Source organism: Narcine bancroftii, chromosome 6, assembly GCF_036971445.1.
Source record: "Narcine bancroftii isolate sNarBan1 chromosome 6, sNarBan1.hap1, whole genome shotgun sequence".
NCBI classification, from domain to species: Eukaryota; Metazoa; Chordata; class Chondrichthyes; order Torpediniformes; family Narcinidae; genus Narcine; species Narcine bancroftii.
Window position 1 is genome coordinate 239242473 of NC_091474.1, and position 27024 is coordinate 239269496.

At 43.6% G+C, this 27024-nt stretch overlaps 1 protein-coding gene and 1 long non-coding RNA gene across 2 annotated transcripts in view; one reads left to right on the forward strand and one right to left on the reverse strand.

Moving 5' to 3' along the window:
* The window catches only part of LOC138737160 (uncharacterized), a 55168-nt gene that overhangs the window by 6992 nt on the left and 21152 nt on the right, over positions 1-27024 (reverse strand). The gene's annotated exons all lie outside the window — the stretch shown is intronic.
* kcnk17 (potassium channel, subfamily K, member 17) overlaps positions 6141-27024 on the forward strand; it is a gene marked incomplete at its 3' end in the record, with an annotated part of 36049 nt that continues 15165 nt past the window's right edge. Inside the window, exon 1 of the mRNA XM_069887147.1 lies at positions 6141-6353. Within this exon, the coding sequence (XP_069743248.1) occupies positions 6141-6353 (213 nt within the window). The remainder of the gene's footprint in view (positions 6354-27024) is intronic.

Genomic DNA, 27024 nt, shown 5'->3' on the forward strand with positions numbered 1-27024 from the left:
CTTGTTAAGATTCCTGAATGTTAACGTGCAGGTAGAAGGAAGGCAAATACAATGCTATTATTCATTTCAAGACAAATAGAATATGAAAGCAGAAATAGAGTGTTGAGGCTTTGATGAGGCATTAGTCAGACCCTACCTGGTGTACTGTGAGCCATTTTGGGCTTCTTATCTAAGGAAGAGTGTTTTGACATTGTAGAAAATCCAGAGGAGGCTCATAAGAATGATCCCTGGAATGATAGGGCTTTTATATGAGGAGCGTTTGATGGATCTGGGTCTGGTTTTGCTTTGTTCAGAACAATTGGGGGTGGGAACCTCATTAAAACCTATAATCTACTGAAAGGACTGGATAGAGTAACCATGGAGAAAGTTTTTTCTATGGTGGGAGTGTCTGGGACCAGATGGCACAGCGTCAGAATTTTTAAAAAGTATCTTTAGAACAGAAATGAGGAGGAATTTCTTTTGCAAGAGGGATTCATGCTGCAGATGGTTGTGCAGGCCAAGTCATTGAGTATATTTAAGAGAGGTCGATACATTCTGATCAGGAAGGGAATCAATGGCTGCGGGGAGAAGGCAGGGGAATGGAGTTGAAAAGGATGGTATTGGATGTCAGGGCAGCCTAATTTCCCTCCCTTGTCTTCTGGTCACTGTGTTGCTCCATCTCATTTGTCTCCTTTCTTTCATGCTTCTTTTGGAGAAAGCAGAATTTGGGGCACTGAAGTCATATGATCTGCAACAATGGTATAGAATGGTGGAGCAGGATCCAAGGGCTGAATGACCTCCTGTTCCTGTTTTCTATGTTTCCATATTTCGATCCTCATTAATTGAGATTTCTAAATGCGTTGTTTTCTTTAAAGTCCAGCAGAACGTTGCCTCCTTTGGCATCTGAGAATGGAGGGGTGGGTTCTTTACTTTTTGCTCAGCCGCTGTTGATTATCTAAAAACCTCATGGTTGCCAAAGACAGAGGATCCGGGGTTTCCTCTGTGACCTTATGGGTCACCACTCATCTGCAAGAAAACACTCATCGACTAACAACTTTCCAGCAAATCCCACTGTGTTGCAACCATCCTTGTTCATATGTATAACATGGAACACCTCAGCCCTCGATGTGGTGCTAACTCACATATACCCTAAATAAAGAACTAAACCCTCCTTAGCCGTAACCTTCTATTTTTCTTCCATCCATGAGCCTAATGTTCCAGCCTCCATCACCACCCCTGGCAAGGCATTCCAGACAGCCAAAACACTTACCCCCATGGCATCTCCCCAAAACTTCGCTTCCCTTCCCTTTGTACACATGTCCTGTGGTGCCTGCTGTTCCTGCCCAGGGAAAAAGACGCTCGCTGTGCACCCTATCTATGCCTCTCAGAATCTTCTAGTCCTCCATGAAGTCTCCTCTCATCCTTCTATGCGGTGACAAGGTTCCACTAGCACACTTCTGGATGGGGAGTTAACAGGTTTATGTTGAACGCCCATAATAAGAACATATTTGGTCACCTGAAGGATAGTCTCTTAGCCTGATGTGGATGAGGTCGATCATCAAAGTCTTTTTTTTCCCAGAGAGGAAATGTCAAATACTATAGGGCATAGCTTTAAGATGTGAGGGGAAAAGTTTAAAGGAGATTTACAAGGTAGGATTTTACACCAAGAGTGGTTGGTGTCTCGGGCCTGCTGCTCGAGGAGGTGTGTGAGAGGCTAGTGGAACAGGCAGAGAATGGAGGGGATAAAGACAAGATGCAGGTAGATATGCTGTTCAAAGTGGCACTGATATTGTCGGTCAAAGGGCCGGTTTCTATGCTGCGCTGTTCTATCTTCTAGTGCGTGGCCTTGCTTACGGTGGAGCTGCTGGATGAAGCCAAGAGACTTGTGCAAAATGGACTGGAATTAATTCCAAGGCAGTGAGGAAAGTGACAGTTGAGCTGAAATAGCTGGAGCTCCATCTATTGCACTCTCAATTGATAAAGAAGCCTTTTAAGTTTTTTATGTATTTATTGAGATGTTGAAAGTTCACTGGGTTACAGTGGCCTTTCCAACCCAGCACTGTGGCATCTCGTGATGTTTGCTCAGCTCTTTACCTTATTGAATGCAAGGTAAATAGATGTCACTTCTGATAGATTACTGTTTGGAAACTAAAAGGAAAGGGGTTAGATTTAGTTTTGAAGGATAGACACCCCTCTGTGAGCTATGTGTGTGTTATATATATAGGTGTGTGTGTGTGTGAGTGTGTGTGTGTGTGTGTGTGTGTGTGAGTGTGTGTGTGTGTGTGTGTGTGTGTGAGTGTGTGTGTGTGTGTGTGTGAGTGTGTGTGTGTGTGTGAGTGTGTGTGTGTGTGTGAGTGTGTGTGTGTGTGTGTGTGTGAGTGTGTGTGTGTGAGTGTGTGCGTGTGTGTGTGTGTGTGAGTGTGTGCGTGTGTGTGTGTGTGTGAGTGTGTGTGTGTGTGTGTGTGTGTGTGTGTGTGAGTGTGTGTGTGTGTGTGTGTGAGTGTGTGTGTGTGTGTGTGTGTGTGTATTTATATGCGTGTTTTTGTGTGTGCGCGAGTATTTATAAGTGCGTGTGTGTATTTATATGTGTGTTTATATTTATGTCTGTGTTTGTGTATGTGTGTGTGCATACGTATGCATAAGTATATCTGTGTGTGTGTCTGTGTACACACATGCATTTACAGTATATCTACATACATACATGCATATACTGTATATTTTGGCATATCGGCAGATAGGTCAACCCTACCCTCCCCCCCACACCTTTTTTAGCCTGTTTAATGACATTTAAGTTGACCTGAAGTTTCTGATGGTCCGAACTCCCAGAAACAACCCATTTAAAAAAAAACACCCCAATCGCCCAGTAACAAAACTGTAAATTACTGTAAGCAGGTGAAAAGAAAAGTTAAAAAAATAACCTTGCCCGACCTTGTTCTCCCAGTGGAGCAAGAACCTCAGGACCTACGTGGCAGGAGCGGTTACCTTGTTCTCTGGAGCAGAAGCAGCAGTAGGAGCAGGAACCTCAGCTTACCGGAGCAGGTGTGGCAACCTCAGGCTGCTGGGTAGGAGGAGCGGGGACCTCGGGCTCAATCATTTGTAGAATGTCTGGGTGGGCTATGGTGGCACACGGCAGTGGGGAGGTGTCGACTGATGCACCAAATTGGCGCTTCCAGGGTCCCCCAACCATACTTCCGACAGATCAGAAACGCTCCTCTGGTGTGGACATGTCATTATTGTCCGCTGAAGACTTCATGAACAGAAATACAGAGGCTTTGTCTTTTCCCTAAACATTATGGAGGGTATATCATACTGCAGACTCTCAGTGACCTCACCAAAATGTGCTCTTCTAACTACTTTCATTTAATCAGTATGTTTGGAAGTCTTAAATTTTGTTCCATCTTCTGCCAGCTGCTTACATGGTAGCTTATCTTTGTAATCTAAATACATTACACCCACAAGTCCTCCTCTATCAGTTCTCTTCTTCACATTTTCAAAGAATTTAAGCAATTTTGTCAAATACAATTTACCTTGTTGATTAGGTTTGATTGCATTCAGCTTTTCAAAATGACTTGTTATTTCCTCTTTGTTTATTGACTCTAGCATCTTGCCAACAATAACTGTTAAACTAACTTGCCTATCGTTCCCCACTTCCTGTTTCCTCTTCTGTTGAACAAGAAAGATACATCGGCAAATTTTTCTTTAACTTTTCTGGTACCCCCTCCCAGATTCCGAACAAAAATTCAACCAGTGGATCTGCAGCCACTTCCTTCAAATACCTTTAGCCCTGTAACTTTATCTAATACTTTTCTCTGGTGACTTAGATTTTTACAAACCCCCCCCCCACCCCTAACCCCACCTGTATTTGAAATGAATTCACAGTACAACAAAGGAACTGTATTGGGAAGGGTTGTGGCTGTCACGCAACAGCACTACCCCCTTACTTAGTCAGAGAGTACAACACCTGCCAATCAAGGTTTGGTTCCACCCCACCCATTAGTGCACACCTTGCTATTGGATCCATGTAAATTACCTGGACTGGACTCTCCAGCCTGCCTGTACTTGGCCTTGGGTCATTGGCTGTGGTAGTTGGATTAACCTGCCAACACCTCCTAATGACCTGGGCTGGACCCTCCATCACTATAAAGGTGCCATGCATTCTTTGTACACTTTCTCTCCCAGCTTGGCACTGACCTGCTTCACTCCAGGCCTAGAAATGTGGAAGGGCACTGGAGAAACTGTTGGTAAGATGTGCATTGTTAAAAGAGTTGGAAGTGGGATCATTGTGTGCACCAGTTTATCGTGCGTGCGTATTTTGTTCCCACGTTATTTTCCCCACATCTGTTATTTATTGCCCGCTATTACTTTCCCAAGACTGCTGTACTGCTGTAAACTGTGTGTGTGTGTGTGTGTGTGTATGTGTGTGTGTGTATGTGTGTGTGTGTGTGTGTGTGTGTGTGTGCGCATGCATCTATTACCAATTCCCACACTTTCCTTCCCTACCAAAACTGTGTTCAGAGTCCTTGCCTTTGAGACCTAACAAACTTGTTTCCTCACTCAGAGGAACAAACCCTTTGACCCATGCTATCTGCGCCGAATATAGAACCATTGAATACTACAGCATAGAAGCAGGTCCTTTGGCCCCTCTAGTCTGTGCCAATCTATTATTTTGCCTCGTCTCACTGACCTGCACCCAAACCATCTCCCTCCATACCCTTTCCATCAATGTACCTGCCCAAATTTTTCTTAAATGTCAAAATTGAACTTGCATTTACCAAGTTAATGGGCAGCTCGTTCCGTACCCTTACCACTCTCTGCATGAAGTTCCCTTTAAAACTTACCCCTGTCACCATCAGAAGGGCAAAACGTTCCTTCTTTTTCCACGTCGCACAGGTGGCGTGGCACCCTTGTGTTAAAAGACAAATGGTGGTGATGCTAGAGCCCCAGAGAGCAGGGAGAGGAGATACAGCTCCCCTCTGCATGGTTCTCCTTCCCACTGTGGAAAATTTGCACACTTTAAGGTGAAGAACTAACAATACTTCAAGTTTCAAGTTTCTTTTTTACTGACTGCTCTGCATGGGCTTTAAATGGCATCTGGGCCCAAGAAGACGATGCCTGTTTTTGGCAGCAGCCACGAGAGCTTCCAGACTCAGGGGGAGCAGAGGACTAGTGAAGGGCACCAGCACACAGGAAGAACATCCCCCTATTTGAGAAGGAGAGGCAGACGAGACAACCCCATGGGACAGCGACCATGGTGGTGGACCAGTGAGGGGGATCTGCGGCTGAAGACTACACAAGTGGCGGCTCGAGGCGAGGAACCCCATTCAGGCGACTGCAGTCAAAGGACTCACACCAGGCGGGCCGAAAGGGTTCCGTGTATTGGAACTGGGATGCGAGATGGCGCTGAAGACTTCCTGACCATCAGAGGATCAGATTGCCAATGGTTTGGACTGGAGTCTGTGCAGCTGTGGAGGCTGCGGGAGGGCTGGAGGCAAATCCACAAACATTCAGGGGCGACTCGCTTTGGCTTCTCTTTCTCTGACCTCAAAAGGCACCGGGCAATTTCTGCTGATGGTGAATGTGTCTGACTTAGTGCAGACTAAAGCAAATTTTGTGTAATATTACATCTGCTTTATTGCATGATAATAAAAGAAACTTGAAACTTGAAGTATTGTTAGTTCTTCACCTTAAAGCGTGCAAATTTTCCACAGTGGGAAGTCCAATGTGTCCGCCTGCTGTTAGAGTCTAAAAATAAGCTACATTAAATATTGTGTATTTCTTTAAACACCTAAAAAAAAAACCTTGCATGAATCCAACATTTGTATTGGAAAATATGGAATCCCACCATTTAACAATCCTGTTAACCATCTGTTCAGGGTGAACTTATTTCCCTACATTACGCCCTACTAAACATCAACTGCCTGAGTAAGGTGAGTGGTGTGTAATGGCCTGTGAAGAAAAGAAAATTGACTGTAGATATCGGTTGAATACAGTCAGCCAGTGGAGAGTTAGCAAAGGTTTTCATCCAGATGCAAGGTGTAATGAAAACACCATCGTCGGTAGAATGAGCCCATCTGGAGCTCAAACTATCTGATGCAGCCGCCCAAGTGAGATGGTGCTTAATAGTTAGTGCTGGAGTGGGTTTTAAAGACGCAGTCACTGCCATGTCCTACTTCACTCTCTACGGTGTCAGGGTCAGTTGGACTGCGGTTCTGCTGCTGGGATATTTTGTTTATTTATTCCTGGGAGCTACAGTCTTCCAGGTGTTGGAGAAGCAAGCAGAAGTTCACACCCGGAACGACTTCCAACTGGCAAAGCTGACGTTCCTCACAAACTACACCTGCCTGGATGGGCCGGCACTGGAGAAGTTTGTCCAGGTAAGCAGAAAGACACACGAGGAAGGGCGAAACGCGGTTAACTTACTGAGCGACTCAAAATGGAAGCAAGTCGCTAATCGAGTGATAATTGAATGCAATTCAGGGGAAACAGTATGAAGGGAAAATCAGATTCCAGGTCAAGTTGTGTGGGAGGTTGGCATTTCCAGAGTGTTGTACAACTGCGACCCTTTTCTCATTGACAGGCTTTGCAAAGTATGTGTCAGTCAACAGTTTTAATGCAGGTGTGGGCCCGATGGGGAAACTTCGGTACATCGGCCTGCTTGTTAACCGGGACTGAGATTGAGAGATTTTCTAAAAAAAATCTGACTTTTTAATTAAATCCTACTGAATTTTTCCCATAACTCAGTCAGGGTGTAGAATCATAATTATATTGTTGCAACTCAATTTACACTAAGATTTGCCATCAGCCCATATGATTCAATACCAGGATATATTTGTTAAATATTGATGACGTTATGCGCTGATCAACAGAAGATGTGACCACATTATTATTTATTGACAATTCAGGCAACACTCTTGGGTCCTGGATCTCGCTCTGTGGACAATGAAACTCTTTTGCTTTATGACCAGGGTGCTGCTGGGTTTAAGCGGGGCTGAATAATTTCAAAATTCAGACCCTTTGTTAAATCAACCTTCTTGTAAAAGCCTGGCATGGCGGAAGTGGGATGAGCACCATTTCTTTCTATCGCACACCTCACTGGATCTTTCACTGGTTTTAAAAAAAAGAGATTGTAAATCGGAAAACTGTTTTAAATGTACTTTTCTCAGTACTCTGCAGGACGTTGACTTATTATAACACTGCTCCAGTGTGTTCTTTTGTCATTTGTTCATTTGTACCTATTGCACAACCTGAGTGTGTGAGTTAACTTGCCTGAATAGCATGCAAAACAAAGCATTTTGCTACATTTCCGTTCACGTGAAAATAAGAGTTAAATTCAGTAACTAAGGATGGTTGGTGTAGCGGTTAGCGCAATGCCTTTACAGCAGTAGCAATTGGGATCCGGGGTTTGAGTCCCACCTTGTATGTAAGAAGTTTGTACGGTCTCCTCGTGACTGGGTAGGTTTTTCCCGAGGGCTCTGGTTTCCTCCCATCATTCAAAACATACTGGGCTGTAGATTAATGGGGTGTAATTAAGGTGGCATGGACTTATAGGGCCGAAAGAGCTTGTTGCAGTACTCTATGTCAGATTTTTTTTAAATTTCAAAAAGATTGTAGATACAAGTACTTGGATGGTCAGAGACTGATTAGAGGTAGACAGCATGGCTTTGTGGGTGGTAGGTCATGTTTAACCAATCTGATAGCATTATTCGTAAGATCACAAGAAAAAGGGAACAGAAGCAGGCCATTTGGCCCATCGAGCCTGCTCCGTGAAACCTCCCTGAGCTAAACTGTTCTCGCCTCTAGTTCGAGGAGGTTACCAGGAAAGTTGATGGAGGAAAGACTGTCAATGCTGTCTATATGGACTTTAGGAAGGCCTATAACAAGGTCCCGTCCATGTGAGAGGTTAGGCAAAAACGTTCAGTCGCTTGGCATTCAAGGTGAGGTGGTAAGCTGGATTTGACATTTCATTTATGGGAGAAGCTAGAGAGTGGTAGAGGATGATTGCCTCTCTGACAAGTGGTGAGTCTCATGTATCGGTGCTGGGTCTATTGGTGTTTGTCACCTGTATTAATGATTCAAATGATAATGTGTCAGAATGAATTGGAAGCAATGTCTCCTCCTCATTGATGATCAACATAGGCATTACCTCAAGGATATGTGCTTAGCCCACTGCTCTACTCACTCTATACTCATGACTGTGAGGCCAGGCACAATTTAAATGCTATCTACAAATTTCCCGATTGTCAGCAGAATCACAGACGGCAGTGAGGAAACGTACAGGAGGGAGTTAGATCATCTAGAGTGGTGGTGTCACATCAACAACCTTGCACTCAGCATTAGCAAAACCAAGGAGATGATTGTGGATTTCAGGAGGAAGTCAGGGGAAATACGACCTAGTTCTCATTGAGGGCTCAGTAGTGGAGAGGGTCAAGAACTTTAAATTCCTGGCTGTCAGCCTCTCTGAGGATCTGGCCTGGAGCCTCCATATTGATGCAATCACAAAGAAGGCTCGCAGGCGGCTATACATTGTGAGGAGTTTGAGGAGATTTGGGACGCCACTGAAGACTCTTGGAAACTTGTACAGGTGTACCTTGGAGAGCTGGTTGAATCTTGCCTAGTATGGAGGTGCCAATGCTCAAGCAAGGAAAAAAACTCCAGAGGGTTGTTAACATAACATCACAGGCACCGGACTTCATTCCATCGAGGACATCTACAAGAGATGGTGTCTCAAGAAAGCAGTCTCAAGCAGCTTTGAATATGTGATTACAGAAACAACGATAATAAAAAGATTTATAACAAACATGTACATTAAGCTGCAGGAGAAGGAAAATGATGAAATAAGTTGTCAACCCAAACAAAAGTGGGAAAAAGATTTAAACATAAAGATAAAAAATGAAATATGGGAAAAGTTATGCTCTGGAACTATGAAAAATATAATAAACACTAGGTTATGCATGATACAATATAATTGGTTGCACAGGCTATATATCATGCCCCAAAAGTCTCAAGATTCGGGGGAGTAAATTTAGGACAGAGATGAGGAAAAATAGTTTTTCCCAGAGAGTAGTGAATGTTTGGAATTCTCTAACCAGGGAAGTGGTTGAGGCTGCCTCATTAAACATATTTAAAATTCGGTTAGATAAATTTTTACATGATAGAGGAATTAGGGGAGGTAGGTGGAGTTAGGTCATAAATTAGATCAGCCATGATTGTATTGAATGGCGGAGCAGGCTCAATGGCCCATTTTTGGCCTACTCCTGTTCCTACTTTAAGAATATTTTTAAAAAATTAAATAAATGGGGGTCATAAGTTAAGGGTTAGGGGGCAAAACTTTAGAAGTAACATGAGAGGAAACTTCTTCACTCAAAGAGTGGTGGCTGAGTGGAATGAACTTCCGGAAGAGGAAGTCCATTGATTTGTCTGCACAAGGACAGCTTCTTCCCCGCCGCCATCAGATCCCTGAATGAACAATGAACTAAAGACCCTGCCTCATTGTTTTTTTATTTTTCTTGCACCGTTTTATATATTTTGTATGGTGGTTTATGTAAATCTTCACACTATGATGTTACTGCAAACATTTTGCGACACGTTCATAAATTCTGATTCTGAAGGGGTAAATTGGATCAGCTAAGTTTTGCAGATGACACAAAGATTGGAGGTGTAGCGGACAGCGAGGAAGGATTTCAAAGCTTGCAGACGGATCTGAACCAGCTGGAAAATTGGGCTGCAAAATGGCAGATGGAATTTAATGCAGACAAGTGGGTGGAATCACTTTTTGGAAGGACAATCCAAGGTAGGACATGCGTGGTAAAAGGAGGAGTGCGGTGGATTAGGAAATACAGATAGATAACATCCTGAAAATGGTGTCAGAGGCAGATAGGATCGTAAAGAAAGCTTTTGGAATATTGGCCCATAAATCAAAATACTGAGTACAGGAGTTGGGATGTTATGGTAAAACTGTAAAAGACACTGGGTAGGCTGAACTTGGAGTATAGTGTGCAGTTTTGGTCACCTAACTATGGGAAAGATATCAATAAGGTTGAAAGTGTGCCGAAGAGATTTACTAGGATGAAGAAGGCTTTTGGTATGTTGGCCTTTATAAATCATAGCATAGAATATAGGAGCTGGGAGAATGTGGCGAAAGATTGAGTAGAGTGGGTCTTTATTCATTGGAGCGTAGAAGGTGGAGGGGGGATTTGGTAGAGGTATTTAAAATTATGAGGGGATAGATAGAGTAGATGTGAATAGGCTCTTCCCCTTGAGGGTAGGTGAGATTGGAATGAGTTAAGGGTTGGGGGAAAAACTTTAGAAGTAAGATGAGAGGAAGCTTCTTCACTCAAAGAGTGGTGGCTGAGGGGAATGACCTTCCGGAAGAGGTGGTTGCAGCAGGGTCGATTTGTCATTTAAAAGGAGGTTGGATGAGTGGATGGAGGTGAGGGGGTTGGAGGGTTATAGGCAGGGAGCAGGTAGGTGGAACTAGTGGAGTTTCACTTAAATCACTTAAAAGACCGAGATGGCCTGTTTCCGAACTATAATTGTTATATGGTGATATGTTGAGGCTTTGTAAGGCCCTGGGGAGGATTCAGTTGAAGTATGGGGTACAGTGTTGGGCTCCTTATTGAAAAATAAAGCGTGTGCTGGCATTGGAGAGGTTTCAGAAAAGATTCACAAGAATGATTCCTGGAATGAAGGGATTGGCATATGAGAAACATTTGACTGCTCTTGGACTGTGTTCCTTGGAGGTCAGAAGAATGAGGGGGGAATCTCATACAAGCATTTTGAATGTTGAAAGGCCTGGACAGAGTCTATGCAAGAAAGTTGTTTCCCATTGTAAGGGAGTCAAGGACAAAAGTGCACAACTTCAGGAATGAAGGGCACCCATTTAATACAGAGATGCGGAGAAATTTCATGTCATGGTGGCCAGGTTGTTGGGTGTCTTTAAGGCAGAGGTTGATAGGTATCTGAATAGTCAGGGTATCATAGGGAGAAGGCAGGTGTGCGAGGCTGAGTGGGAGAATGGATCAGCTCATGGTGGAGTGGATGATGGGCTGAATGGCCTGCTTCTGCTCCTATATCTTATGGCCTTATGATATTGCCAGGACTTGAGGAACTGAGATCCAGAGAAAGGTTAAACAGGTTACCTGGAGCATTGAAGAATGAGGGAGATTTGATCGAGGTATTCCGAATGATGGGCTTTTTCCACTGAGGTTAGGTGAGATACAAAGCAGAAGCCATGGGTTCGAGGTAGAAGGAGAAACATTTAAGGAGAACATTATGGAGAATTTCTTCACACAGAGAGTGGTGGGAATATGGAATGAACCAACAGCTGAAGGGGGCTGAATTTTAAAACTTGAGGAAAAAATCTGGCTGAGAAGGGTATGGACAGACAGCCACTGGGTGCAGGTCAGTGGGACGAGGCAGATTAATAGTTCAGTACAGACCAGAAAAGCTGAAGGGGTGGTTTTTGGTGCTGTTCTATGTTCCTAAGGCTAACGATACCAGCCCATGCTCCCAGAGCCACTGCAACCATTTCTCTCACTGGCTCCTAGCTGATGTTTAGATCGGATGGGAACTGAGCTTTGAACGTTCCCAAACATTCACTGTGTTGTTAAACATATAGAGTTACTGAGCTGTGAAGGTTCCCTTTGCCCAAATTACCACTGAGCAGGCTGCAAACTTCATCATCAGACAGACAAGCCATTTTCGAAGTATTTCCTCTATCAGGCACTCACTGAAGACTCATTCCAAAGTGTCTCTTAAAGCAAACTATAGATATTAGATATTAAAGACTTAGGTGAACTGTAGTGTACACAAACACTAATCCTTTGCAAATATGCGAGACTCTGAGGTGGGGAACAATCTATAACGTCAGCAAAATTTACCCTTTGTTTTGCCTCATAAGGATCGTGGCTGAACGACTCAAAGCCTGCCTGTCGTCGAGATGTGAAATCCTTCCCCGTTCTACTGCAGTCACTGTATTTATTGATTTTTTTTGTTCACAAGGTTCGTGCTCGGCTGCAACAAGTAAGAAGTTCGGTGCATGTGTACGTTGTACAACGTGTATGGCAAAGTGATCTTTGTAAGTTGGGGAAAAGGGCTTCAGAATCAGGATATTTTCATGAAAGTTGTCGTTCTACAGCAGCAGGTGTAACATTGCTATAAGTTCCATTTTGAAAAAAATGTAAAAGTGCAATAAGGAGAGAAAGTGAGGTGAGGTGAGATACAAACCAGAGGACATGGGTTCGAGGTGGAATCCATGAGCCATTAGCTCCTTTTCCATGGGCATCCCAGTAAATTGGCCAGGCAGTGTCCCGGGATAGGAAGCCCTTTGTGCTGCTTCCACTGGACCACCCTTTAACCACTTTTTCACTGAACACACCCATCCCTGGTGATTGGAGGGTTCGACTTTCAACTGGAAATGGGTGACTTTCTGATGTTCTTTTTTCACTGGTGTCAACTGATGCCAGGGTGATGGGTAGGGGTGGAGGCCATCAATCCCTGGCGTGAAATGACCTCATTGGACCCTGCCATGCTAAATGTTCTCTTTTTCCACTGGACCCTGTCCCAGTTAATTCCTGGGACCAGATGCCAGTGGACAAGGGGCTATAGTCCATTCAGAAATCTGATGGTGGAAGGGAAGAAGCTGTTTGAGTGTTGTTGCTTGTTTATCTTCAGACTTGGGGTGGAGATTGAAATTGCTTTATTCCTTTAAAACAAAGAATTATTTTTAACATTTAAATGACGATGAGAGTATCTGCAGTGTACAGATGCAATGAAATTCATACTTGCTGACAGAACTTCAAGTATATTTATCATCCGATTGCACCAGTACATTCCGATAAATCCCCCTTTTCTGGTCCACGCTGCAGAACAGTGCAAAACACACGTACAGTCATAACACATGATGCTGTGGCAGCATGCCACTGGGCAGGCGAACCGGCCCCACTTGTAATCCACGCGGCGGGGCAGCTGGCCAAAATGGCACTGTCGGGGGTTTCCCCTTCTTCTCAGCACCAGGCTCAGAAGCCCATGCTGGGGGAACCATGTGATGCCCGAGTGATGTCGGCACCCCCCAGCGCGGTTCTCAGCCAGGTTCGGGCTGGGAGTCTAACTCCAGATGGCAATAAACCAGTTTTCTGCTCACTGAGCTCAACCTGTCTGGTTATGTGTTCTTTCAATAGCAATGTAGCTGCCGCTACAATGCATAATTAACTCAGTGCATCACAAGAGAAATAAAGTACAAAAGACAAAATCAAAGTTCAGATTTATTATCAGAGCATGTACTGTAGCGGGCCGCCGAACGCCCCATGGCCGAAGCGGTGACCGACGAAGCACGCAGCCTACACTGCCGGCCGAGACGGGCTATGCGCTCTGAAGTCGGCACCCGACTCAGCAGCATGTGGCCGCAGCGCCCCCCACTCTGGTGAGCTGGCCAGCGGCGAGGGTCTTTGATGATTGCTGCTGCTCTCTGACGGCAGCGATCCCTGTCGAGGGCCCGATGTTGGAAAGGGTTTTGCCTGCAATCTTCATGGTTTGTGTCCACTACCTTTCACAGGGCTTTCTGCTCAGGATCCATGCCAGTCACTGCGCTTTCCAGCACCCCTCTGTAGAAATTTGCCAGGGTTTCTGGTGTCGTACCGATCCTCCACAAACTCCTGAGGAAGTAGAAGTGCTGATGTGCTTTCTTCACAATGCCGTTGGTGTGTTGGGCCCAGGAAAGATCCTCCGAGATGGTGACTCCTAAGAACTAAAATTTGTTCACCCTCTCCACCTCTGATCTCCCAATGATCATTGGATTGTACCCCTCTGGTATTTCCTTCCTGAACTCAATGATCAACTCCTTGTTTTGGTGACTTTGAGTGTGAACTTGTTGGTGCAGCATTCAGCTAAGTTTTCAATCTCCCTCCTGCACACTGACTGATTGATCCTTTTTATACAACCCACTACCCTGGTATTGTCAGCGAATTTATAACTTCAAAGGTGAAAATTTGAGAGTACAGAGTATAGGGAACCTTTGTTTTTGAGGGATAATGGGGATCTGGTTCAGAAGAAGAGAGAGGTGTATTGCAAGTATAGGCAACACGGAGCAAATGAGGTACTTGAGGAGTGCAAAAAATGCAAGAAAAACCTCAAGGTAGAAATCAGGATGGCTAAACGAAGACATGAGGCTGCTTTCGCAGACAATGTGAAGGAAAATCTGAAGGGTTTCTACAGGTATTTTAAGACCAAAAAGATATTTAGGGACAAAATTGGTCCCACTGAAGAATGGTTGGCTAAGTATGGAGCCAAAAGGGATAGGGGAGATCTTAAATGTTTATTTCATCAGTAAAACATTGTAAATTAACCTCGACTTTTCCGGTTTCTGCTAACCTGCTCTCCACTTCCCCATTCCCTTCTTCCTTTCCCCTGGCCAGTTTTCTTCCCTCCCTTCCCGCTCTATCCATCCCTTCTCCCCTTGATCACTGTTGTCCCCCCCTCCCTTCTCCACCTCTCACCTCCTGCCATTGCAATCACCTCTCCCCCCTACACTTTTGTTCAGATGCCTGACAACATTTTTCCACACCTTGATGAAGGGCTCAAGCCTGAAATGTCGGTCATGTATTTTTACCTTTGCTATATAAAGGACACTGCTTGACCTGCTGAGTTTCTCCACCATTTTGTGTTTTTTACTTCAACCACGGTGTCTGCAGATGTCTGTGTTTTACTTAGGGAATGGGTGGAGGTCAGTGGGACCAGGCAGAAAAATGGTTTGGCACAGATTAGAATGGCCAAAGGGCATCACTTTCTGTGATGTAATGTTCTATGGTGAAGTTGTCGTACGGAGTCACACAGTCATCTTTGGCTTGGCTTCGCGGACGAAGATTTATGGAGGGGGTAAAAAGTCCACGTCAGCTGCAGGCTCGTTTGTGGCTGACCAGTCCGATGCGGGACAGGCAGACACGATTGCAGCGGTTGCAAGGGAAAATTGGTTGGTTGGGGTTGGGTGTTGGGTTTTTCCTCCTTTGCCTTTTGTCAGTGAGGTGGGCTCTGCGGTCTTCTTCAAAGGAGGCTGCTGCCCGCCAAACTGTGAGGCGCCAAGATGCACGGTTTGAGGCGTTATCAGCCCACTGGCGGTGGTCAATGTGGCAGGCATAGGGGTATAGCAAGTAGAGTGGGGGGGTGCTAAGAACGCAGCCCTGTGGTGCTCCAGTACTAATGAAGATTGTGGAGATGTTCTTACCAATCCTCACTGATTTGTGGTCTGGTGGTGAGGAATTCCAGGATCCAATTACAGAGTGGGGTGCTGAGGCTCAGGTCTTGGAGTTTGCTGATCAATCTTGAGGGGACGATGGTGTTAACTGTAGTCGATAAAGAGCATCCTGATGTATTGCAGCCTTTAAAAGTAGTGAATGGGTTTTCGCTTTACGCCATTTTGGCTTATGAAAGGTTTCATAGGAATGCTCTAGTTTCATAAAGCGGGGTATACCTGTATTAGGGTGACATGGACTCATGGGCTGGAAGGGTCTGTTAGTGTGTTGTATGTCTAAATATAAAATTTTAATAAATTTAAATGTAACTGCCCCCAGCACCCAGAACTATCTATGTGAAAACATCCCCCATGAGTACCTGTGATATTCTTTTAACTTAGGAGAAAGATTCTGACTGTCTATCCTGTCTATGCCGCTTATAATTTTATAAAATTCGATCAGGTCTCCCCTCAGCCTCCGATGCTCCAGAGAAAACAGCCCAAGTTTGTCCAAACCCGCCCCCCCCCCCACTTCCCTTGTAACTCACACCCTTTTATCCACTCTGTTAAATCTCTTCTGTACCTTTTCTAAAGCCTCCACATTCTTCTTGCAATGGGGGTGGGAGAGTGAGACCAAAATTGCCTACAATACTCCAAACCATTAAGGAGTAACCAAAATTTTATAGAACTGCAACCTGACTTCCTTAGTCTTGTACTCAATGCCCTGATGAATAAAGGCAGGCATACCGTATAGTACTATTTGAAGACCTGGACTTCCAGATCTTTCTGCTCTTCAATATATTATGAGCTCCTGTTTTAGTAGAATGGGATTATCACTGTAAGGGATAGTATAGACAGGAGGAACTGAATGGGTACAGTTAACATTTAACATTTCATACAAGTACCATTGCAACATGGGCACATCCCGGCAACAATTCAATACCTTGGAAGAACTGAGGGAAACTTTGTCACAGTCTGTTCCAGAATTCGATACATTTGCAAAGTCACTGTGACTATCCAAGGGAGAACCATTCTGGCGGCTGAAGAGGAAACACTTCTGAAGCAGCTCATGTGGCCATTTATTGTGAAATTCAGAGCAAAACATGCTCAGTGAATGACTGGCCCTTTTCGGTGGATTGACCTGTGACAGGAGAGTCTCTTTTTGGGAAGCAAAGTGCTTCATTTTGATTGTGAATAACAGTGGAGGTCACTTGGAGAGACCGGTACCAGGGTCTTGGAAGCTTCGTGGAGGCCGCCCAGTTCGAGACTTGCCTGCAAAAAGGACCAAGAGTGTTGTGGAGTGTTGTTACCACAGCTCGTGTGGATGGACATTCCTTCTCAGGCAACACAAGGAGAATTTGTGAGTCTGTAGCGTCCACAACTTCAGTCTTCCCATCAGGTCAACATTAATTCAAAGGCCTATGTTTTGTGATGGATTATATTATATTTTATATTATGTATCGATATGTTTTTGAAGGAGATAGATCGTGGGGGTTTAGTGTAGGTCGCAAACAAACACAAACACTTCATAAAACAGATCTCATTTAAAATTTAAGAGCTTTGCTCAAACCAGACAGTCCAGGCCCAACACCTTCGTAAAGACAATAAAAATTGCTTTGCTAAAGGTTTTCACAATGAGGTGCAAGTATAAGAACCCGACTCAAGAGACTTCAAAAGTAGGTGTTAATTGGAATGCTGTGGAGTCATGGATTATTGTTTTGAAAGCAACAGATGAATGGACTCAGAAGTTTGGGTCCGGTGCCACAATCTTTCTGGTTGCAGTTTGCTGTTCTAAGAAGGTCATGTGGTTTTTCCAACAGAGAGAGAGAGGAGGGACAAAACAGGCTTTCTCTAAGAGAGAAAGAGAGAGAGAGAGAGGGAGAGAACTGGTTTCTACAGCTTCTTTAAAACCCCATTTTGAAGAGGGGTTGTGAGTTCTGAGTTCAGCCAGTTGAAAAACCCTTGTGGTCCATGCAAGAGGAGATGGCTGGCTCGAGTGTTTCACCTAAAATTAGGGGAACAAGAGGAAGTCTGTGATGACCTGAAATAAAGAAGTTATCATCTGGAAAACCCTGATGGAGCAAGTTTCTTCGGCAAGACACTGAAGTGGCTGATTGGAGGAAATCTGTTTGTGTATCCAACAAGCAACTGATCTCTCTCTGAAACCAACCAGAACCTTTCTAAGTGGTAATCAATTACCTTTAAGGACCAGAGCTTGGTGAAGATTCATAAATGTTAAATTCTGTGCACAGTATGAGAATTGCCTGATACCCCTGAACTTGGAGGAGTGAGAAGTGAGATTGGACTGTGAATCAAATAACTTTTCTGAACTTATACATCCATTACACACACGTACGCTTAGAATTAGAAGTTAGGTTATGTTAATAGCAATAAGTTAAAGTTTGATCCTGTTTTTATGTTTAAAGAAAATTAAAAACTACTTTTGTTTAAGTAACCATTTGTCTTGGTGAATTTCTATGGCTGCTGGGTTTTGGGGTCCTCTGGGTTCGTAACAGTTTCAACACTGAATGTGAAAGACTGAACTTTGAAGTAACGTTGTAGATTTCGACCTGAACTGTAATGGTTTGGGTAACACACACATACACAGAGTTGGGGATAGATTTAGTGTTAAGACTATAGTTTAAGAGTTAGAAATAAAATTAGTGTTTTAAAATTAAATACCATCTGGTTCATTGCCTATTGCTGCCCCATTACACATGCTTCATAGCAAATGTCTTTCAGAATCCTGCAATTAGCTGCACTTATTTGACCTTTCAATGTACATCACCTCACAATTCTCGAGATTAAACTCTGTCTGCCATTTCTCTGCCCATAAATGCAAATGATCTATACCCTTTTGTGTTCCTCAAAAGCCATCAACACTTCTAATTTATTTTTTAATTTAGTCATAGATCATGGCAGCAGGCCATTTCGGCCCACGAGTGCGTCCCACCCAATTAACACCCAATTAAACTTCAGCCCTGGAATGTTTCGAAGGGAGCAAAGAAAACCCACACAGACACAGTGGGGGAACGTACCAACTCCTTGCAGGCAACAAGAACCCTGGTCCCAATCGCTGGCGCTGTAAAGGCATTGCACTGACCGTAACGCCAACTGTGCTGTCCCAACTCTGTTCAAACTGCACCAATTTTTGTATCATCTGCAAACTTGTGAACCTCCTACCTATGTGCTCATACATTTTTAAATATCACAAAGAAATCAATCTTTGGACACCATTGCACTGGTCTCCATCACCCACTCACCCAAATTCCAAATGTTCTGTCCACCATTCCCCTCCCCCCATTTCCTGCAAAGGCCCACCAGCTTTATAACATTTCCTCGTTTCAATGAAAAGTCATTGATGAGAAAGTTAGAATCTGCCACTGTCTGTAAGGACTTTGTACATTCTTCCATTGATGGTGTGGGCTTCCTCACGGTGCTACGGTTTACTTCCATGCTCCATGTGATAGTACAGATCTATCACCAATGTACATAGTGTATATAGTTACTGTATCTAGACTGTGCTTACAGCGATTGGCTGAGAGCTAAGCCATGCCTACTGTCTGGGCCTTAAAGGGTTGTGTCCCTAGCCAGGTCGGATCATTCCGGACTGGTCGGCCACCTGTGAAGAGCTCCGGTCTTTTGCTAATAAAAGCCTTGGTTTGGATCAACAAGCCTTTGGTTCTTTCGACGAGCTCTACAATTTTATTAGCAAAAGACCGGAGCTCTTCACAGGTGGCCGACCAGTCGGGAATGATCCGACCTGGCTAGGGACACAACCCTTTAAGGCCCAGACAGTAGGCATGGCTTAGCTCTCAGCCAATCGCTGTAAGCACAGTCTAGATACAGTAACTATATACACTATGTACATTGGTGATAGATCTGTACTATCACACTCCAAAGATGTACAGAGCCGATAGGTTCGTTGGCCACGAAGGGTGTATTTGGGCAGCGCAGACTCATGGACTGGAAGGGGCTGTTATCATTCTGTATCTGCAAAGTAAATTAAAAATATACCTGACCAATTTCTCAGGCCTGATATCTTTCCTTCCTATGGATGCTGCGAATTTCTCCAGCAACTTGGTATACTGCTCTCAAACCCAGCATCTTCACACTTTCTTAGTTAATGCCTGCCACCATGGCAACTTGATAACGCGTCAAGGAGGGACGATTCAAACAGTGGTTCTCAAACTTCTTCTTTCCACTCACATCCCACCTCAAACAATCCCTTACTAATCACAGAGCACCGACCGATAGCATAGGGATTACTTAAGGTGGTTGGTGAGTGGAAAGAAAAAGGTTGAGAACCACTGCTTTAATCATCCCTCATTGACTTGTTATGTGCACGGTTTCAGGACTCCCAAGGAAATGGGCCAATGCCCATATTTCTTTAATTTTTTTAAATTTTTCACACTATGAACCATATTAATCAAAATACACACAAACATTTCCCTCTTGAATATACACAGTGTCATTTTCTCCTCTTTTCCCCCCTCCCTTCCCTCCCTCCCTTCCAACCCCATCCAAATCCATTAAACGTTCAAAATATACAAGACAATAAACCCATTAAACAATGTCATCACACAATGAAAATGAACAAGAAAATTGTGTCATCTACTTTTACACATTGGGTCCGTTCATTTCGTCTTCTTCTCATTCTGTCATTTTAGGGGTTGAAGGTCCGCGACAAGCTCTCTCTGTTGTGTTCCATGTACGGTTCCCAAATTTGTTCAAATAATGTGACTTTATTTTTTAAATTATATGTTATTTTTTCCAATTTTCTTATTCATTTCCATGTACCATTGCTGTACTCTCAGGCTCTCTTCTGATTGCCAAGTTGAGATAATACATTTTTTTTGCTACAGCTAAGGCTATCATAATAAATCTTTTTTTTGTGTTTCATCCAGTTTGAGGCCTAATTCTTTATTTCTTATATTACTTAGAAGAAAGATCTCTGGATTTTTTGGTATATTGCTTTTTGTGATTTTATTTAATACCAGGTTTAGATCTTCCCAAAACTTTTCCACTTTCTCACATGCCCAAATTGCATGTACTGTTGTTCCCGTTTCCTTTTTACAGCGAAAACATCTGTCTGATACTGTTGGGTCCTATTTATTTAACTTTTGGGTCATGATATATAGCCTGTGTAACTAACTATATTGTATCATATGTTACATCGTGTTTATTGTATTTCTCATAGTTCTGGAGCATAGCTTCTCCCATATTTCATTTTTTATCTTTATGTTTAGATCTTGTTCCCACTTTTGTTTGGGTTTGTAACTTATTTCATCATTTTCTTTCTCTTGCAGCTTGATGTACATGTTTGTTATAAATCTTTTAATTATCACTGTATCTTAAATCACATATTCAAAGCTGCTTCCTTCTGGTAACCTCAGTCTGTTTCCTAATTTGTCATTCAAGTAGGTTTTCAGTTGGTGGTATGCAAACATTGTACCGTGAGTTATACCATATTCGTCCTTCATTTGTTCAAAAGATAATAAATTATTTCCCAAAAAACAATTTTCTAAAAGAGAGGGAATATAAAAGCAGTCTATTTGCAGATGACATTATAATATACTAAACAGAACCAGAATTATCAATAAAAGAATTACATAAGAAATTGAAGGAATATGGAGAAATATCGGGGTACAAGATCAACACAAATAAAAGTGAAGCGATGCCAATGAGTAATGCGGATTTCACAAAGTTTAAAAAAGAATCACCATTTAAATGGCAAACACAAGCAATCCGATACCTAGGTATTAGACTAGATAATAATCTAGACCACACATGTCAAACTCTGGCCCGCGGGCCAAATTTGGCCCGCGATATAATTATATTTGGCCCGCAAGATCATTTCAAAAATGTATTAGAGGTGGCCCGCTGGCCGCCGCGCCAGTATAGCGCATGCACAGTAATATAACAAATCCCAGAATGCATTGGCGTCAGCCTGCTAATCGCCCCCACCTCCTCTGTTTACGTTGCAGGATCTCACCGTGGACTCTGGTTTTGGGGCCTGGCCGGTGTCAGGGGAAGCCAAGGCCGCTTCCCAGCGCCCGGAACTGGAGGCCTCGGGCCTGACCTCGCCAGGACCGTTGCCCACTCCCCCTCCCTGCCGCAGGCCGATCCGCGACTCACGGTGACGGGGCCGCTGATCCGCCGAGATGCCGCCCTGCAGCGAGAGCCGATGCCCCCGCACTGTCGTTGTCCAACCCGATCGCCCGCAAACCCTGCCCTCCCGCACACAGGCCTGAGTAAGGATTATGAACTTTAATCTCAGGATAAAACGATCTTCCAATAGTTTCATGTCACAGAGATAAATATATTCCTGGTTAAAAATGGTCCTGCACCTGGATACAAGCTCATTAGGCATAAAACTTGAAAAGTGTGTAAATCAAAGGATATCTGTACCAATGGAAAAAGGGCATGGCAAATAACCCTGCTAGAGTTCATGCCCACAATCAGTCACCCATTTGATTGTTTCAGGAATCATGTTATTCTCCCACATTCTCAATAGCCCTCAGATTTTACTATTCGACAGCACACTAGCAACATTTGACAAATCCTCTATAGAGAAATATTATTTATTGAATATTTTATTTCTCATTTGTTAATGCTCTGGAAAGAGTTTATCCAAAACTATTATTAAACATTTATTTTAATAAGAAAAAGTTTAACATTACATATGTTGAAAGAAGAGAAAACATGCAGATGTTGTTGAAAATTTTCAATAAATATTTAGTTCGGCCCTCGACTTAGTCCAAGTTTTTAATTTTGGCCCTCCGTGAATTTGAGTTTGACACCCCTGATCTCGACCATCTATACAAATTAAATTATCAGCCATTAATGAAGAAACTACAAGATGACTTTGAACATTGGAAAGATTTACCACTAACACCGATAGGAAGGGTAAATTGCATTAAAATGAATATCTTCCCAAGGATACAATATCTATTTCAATCATTACCAATTCCCTTAACAGAGAAATTCTTCAATGAGCTAAAGAAAATAATAAGGAAATTCTTATGGAAAGGGGGGGAAACCGAGGATAGCACTAGATAAATTAACAGAATGGTACAAACAAGGTGGTTTGCAGCTACCAAACTTTAAGAATTATTAGAGAGCCGCACAATTAAGATACCTATCAGATTTTTATCAAACAAGGGAAAAACCAGATTGGACCAGGACTCGATAAAATAGGGGAGAAGGTACCAGATACTTTATAAGTGGGTTGAAAAACTGGTGAAATATAGAAGTTCACCAGTACTGCACCACCTGCTCAACATTTGGAATAAGATTCACGTAGAAAGGAAAAAAACAAATTGCCAACTACCAAAATTATTATTGATGCAAAATCAACTAATCCCTTTCTCAATAGATAACCTTTCCTTTAGAGAATGGAAGACAAAAGACAATTTTTCTCAAGCAAAATATTTCAGTAACAATTGGGTCTAGAGCGGTGATTCTCAACCTTCCCTTCCCACCCACATCCCACCTTAAGCAATCCCTAACCGATCACAGAGCACCGACGGCAGAGGTACGTCAGTGGAAGGGAAAGGGTTGAGAACTAATGATTTGACTCAGTTCCAGGATGCAGTTCATTAATCTCACATCCTGTGAAAAGAAGCTGGCCGTCCTGATTTGGATGCTTCCGTATGTACCTCTTTCCTGATGGTAGTGGGTCAAAGATACTGTGTGCTGGGTCCCACAATAATCCTTTGAGCAGTAATTAAGCAATGATCCCAGTGAATGTCATCAACAGAAGAAAGGGAGGTGCTGGTTGGTGATCTTCTCGGTCGTTTTTGATGATCCTCTACATTGTCGCTGATCCCACATGATGCAGCCAGCCAGGACACTCTCAATTGTTAAATTCTCTGCTTCTTTCTGAAATTCAAGAAGCAAGGCGGCTCAGACTCAGAACCCTGATGAAAATATCTGAGGTATAATTCTCTGAGGTGTTCGTAAGAAGAGTATCAGGCCGCAGCATCTGAGTCATGACCCTTTCAATCGCCAGCACTCCCAGCTGTGGGGAGCAGTAATGGAGTAATGTGCAGACACACCACAAGATGGCAGCACATAGCTTAATATGGAACAAAACTTTGCCCTCCTCATTCAGGCTTTCCAAAAAATCAACAATTCTCTGTGGGTCATGCCACATTACAAACTAAATAGTGTTTTTATGAATAAGTAACAGAAACAAAATTTTGCCCATGATTAAACCAACCAGGGCGACACGGTTGGCATAGCATTTAGCGCAACACCTTTACAGCGCCAGCGATCGTCACCGGGAATCAAATCCCGCGCTATCTGTCAGGAGTTTGTACATTCTCCCCGTGTCTGCGTGGGTTTTCCTTGGGGGCTCCAGTCCCCCCCCCCGACCCTCACCACCGTTCGAAATGCACTGGGGGTGTAAGCATGGACACGTGGGCCGAAATGGCCTGTTACTGTGCTGTATGTCTAAATTTAAATTAAACTAAATTAAGCTGCAGCTCGCAGGTCAATTGGGTCACGAAGAGTGCTTAGGGCCTTCAAAAGGAGCACAGAAATTGGGACTTTGTGTCAAAGATGTACAAGACATTGGTGAGGACAAATTTGAGTACTGGGTACAGTTTTGAACACCTATCTGCAGGACAGTCATCAATAAGATTGAAAGAGTGCAGAAAAAATTTGCAAGGACGAGGAGCACAGTTATGGGGAAACGTTGAATCAGTTAGGACTTTATTCCCTGGAGCACAGAGGAATAAGGGGAGATTTGATTGAGGCCCACAAAATTATAAGGGGCAGAGATAAAATAAATTCAAGCAGACTTTTTCCACTGAGGTTAGGGAGGCAAGAACTAGAGGGCAAGAGGGAAGGGTGAAAGGTGAAATGTTTAAAGAGAATTGTGACAGATTATGTGGTGTTTGTATTGTATATAGATATGTTCTTGGGAGATAAATTGGGGCAGGGTTTTTAGTATAGGTCACATACAAACACTTTAAGACAAATCTTATTTAAAATACTGGAGCTCTGCTCATGCTAGAACCTTTGCAAAAGCTGTGGAGAGTGCCCAAGAGACTTCACTAATGGATTGTTGTTTACGAAAAGGCAACAGATGAAAGAACTTGTCAGAGCCGCAGACAGTCTGGAATGGAACTTGCTGTTCTAGGAGCATCATGTGGTTTTGCAAGCAGAGAGAGAGAGAGAGAGAGAGAGAGAGAGAGAGAGAGAGAGACACACAGAGATTCGTTCTGCAGTTTTACAGTCAGCAGCAGCAGCTGGGACTGGAACAGGACAAGCTTGCAAGCTTGTGGAAAACCCCATTTGGAAGATGGGTTGTAAGTGACCCAATTGACCTGCGAGCTGCAGCTTAATTTAGTTTAATTTAAATTTAGACATACAGCACAGTAACAGGCCATGGGTTGTGGTTCATGCAAGAGAAGAGGACTGGCTGTCTAATGTTTCACTTGAAATAAGTGAAACAAAAAGGAACTCTGTGGTGACCTGAAGGAAAGAGGTTATCATCTGGAGAACCCTAAGGGGGAAAATTTCTTTGGCAAAACACTGAAGTAGCTGATTAAAAAAGGAATCAGTTGTGGGTGTCCAGCGAACAACAAATCTCTCTCTGAAAACCAACAAGAACCTTCCTGAGTGGTAACCATTTACCAGTTATGGGGAAACATTGAATCGGTTAGGACTTTATTCCCTGGATGTGAGGGGATTGGAGGGTTATGGGCAGGGGCAGGTAGGTGGAACTAGTGAAGTTCACTTTAATCAGTGTGGACTAGAGGGGCCGAGATGGACTGTTTTTGTATTGTAATTGTTATATGGTTATATGGTTTCACAGTCTCAATCTTTCGTGTTGATTGAGGGTGCATCAGTAACCTTTACTTAAAATATATTGGCACTCAGATTGATTAGTTCCCTCCCCCACCACCCCAACCCCACCCAGCAGGGAAATGAATGTGATCAAAGAAGTGGGACATGGTGCAGGCGAGCTGTTTCCATTTCGTTTTGAGTTTGTTTTACTTTCTTTTTAATTTAATTGCATCACTGCCAATGGTACGAAGATGGGGGGGGAAGTGGAGAGGTGGGAGGGGTGCATAAAAACAGACTCTTCATGTTACATGCATGTTCGAGAAAGGTTGGTTTGAATTTTACGAGTTTACGAAAATTAAAATATTCCAAAAAAGATTCCCATGCCTCATCGATCTCCTTTAAACGTTCCCCTCTCAACTTAAACCCGTGCCCTCCAGGATTTAGCACTGGGGAGAAAGAGCCTGAACTTCCTGCCTTGCCGAATGCCTCTCATAACTCTACCTACTTTCACCAGGTCATCCTATCGCTGCTGATGCACCGGAGAAAGCAGCTCATGTTTGTCCGACCTCGGCTTTATTTTACTTTTTAAAAATATAGACAAACAGCCCTTTCAGCCCACAAGCCCATGCCGCCCAATTACACCCAATTGACCTACAACCCCTGGTACATTTTGAGCAGTGGGAGGTAACCGGAGCCCCTGGAGAAAACCCACGCAGGCAAGAGGAGAACGTGCAAGCTCCTTACAGTCAGTGCAGGATTCGAATCCCAGTGCCGACTGCTGGCGCTGTAAAGGCATTGCACTGAATGCTATGCCAACCAGGCCACCTAACACTTCAGTTCACACCCTGGTGAGCCTCTCTGTATCTTTTCCAAAATTACCATGTTCTTCCTGTAATGGAGCAAAGCAAAACTTTACATTCCAAAGGTGGACAAACCAGCTGCAACATGACTTGTGCCCAATACAGAAAATAGAACATTCCAGCACAGTACAGGCCCTTCTGCCATGATGTTGCAAACCTACTCCACAACAATCTGAACCCTCTCTGCCTCCCATCCATAACCCTCTATTTTTCTTACATCCATGTGCCTGGTTTATGAGGCTTTTCAATGTTCCAGTTGTACCAGCCTCCACCACCACCCTTGGCAATGCATTCCAGGCACCCACCACTCTGTGTGAAAAAAACACCTACCCCTGACATCTCCAGTAAACTTTCCTCCTCTCATTCTGATATAGGTGCTCTCTGGTATTTGCTACGGTCGTGCTGCAAAAATGTTGCTGGCTGTCCACCCTATCTCAGCCTCTCATAATTTTATGTTCCTCTATTGAGTCACCTCTCCTTCTTTGTTGCCCCAAAGAGAAATGCCCTGGCTCTATCAACCTTGCTTCAGAAGACATGTTCATCAATCTTGGCAAAATCCAGGTAAACCTCCTCTACACCCTCTCTGAAGTACCTGCCCTTTGTGTAATTAGGCCTCTTTACCTTCTGTTTAAGTCTTTTATGCGACACTTTATTGAAATCTGGAAGGCCACTTGAACAACATCCATCTGCCCCGCTCATTATATCCTCATGACCTGCTTTTGCTGAATCCATCTTGCCTCTCCCTGATGGATCCATTTCGCTCCAGATGCCTCACTATTTCCTAGAACATAGAACACTGCAGCACAGTACAGGCACTTCGGCCCTCGATGTTGTGCCAACCCATATATTCCTTAAAAAAAGTACTAAACCCTCCCTACCCCATAATCCTCTATTTTTCTTCCATCCATGTCCCTGTCTAAGAGTCTCTTAAATGTCCCTAATGTTTTTGCCTCCACTACCATCCCTGGAAATGCATTCCAGGCACCCACAAATCTCTGTCAAAAGAATTTATCCCTGATGTCTCCCCTAAATGTCCCTCCCTTCACTTTGTATTCATGTCCTCTGGTGTTTGCTGATCCTGCCCTGGGAAACAAGTGCTGCCTGTCCACCCTATCTATGCCTCTCAAAATCTTGCAGACCTCTATCAAATCTCCTCTCATCCTT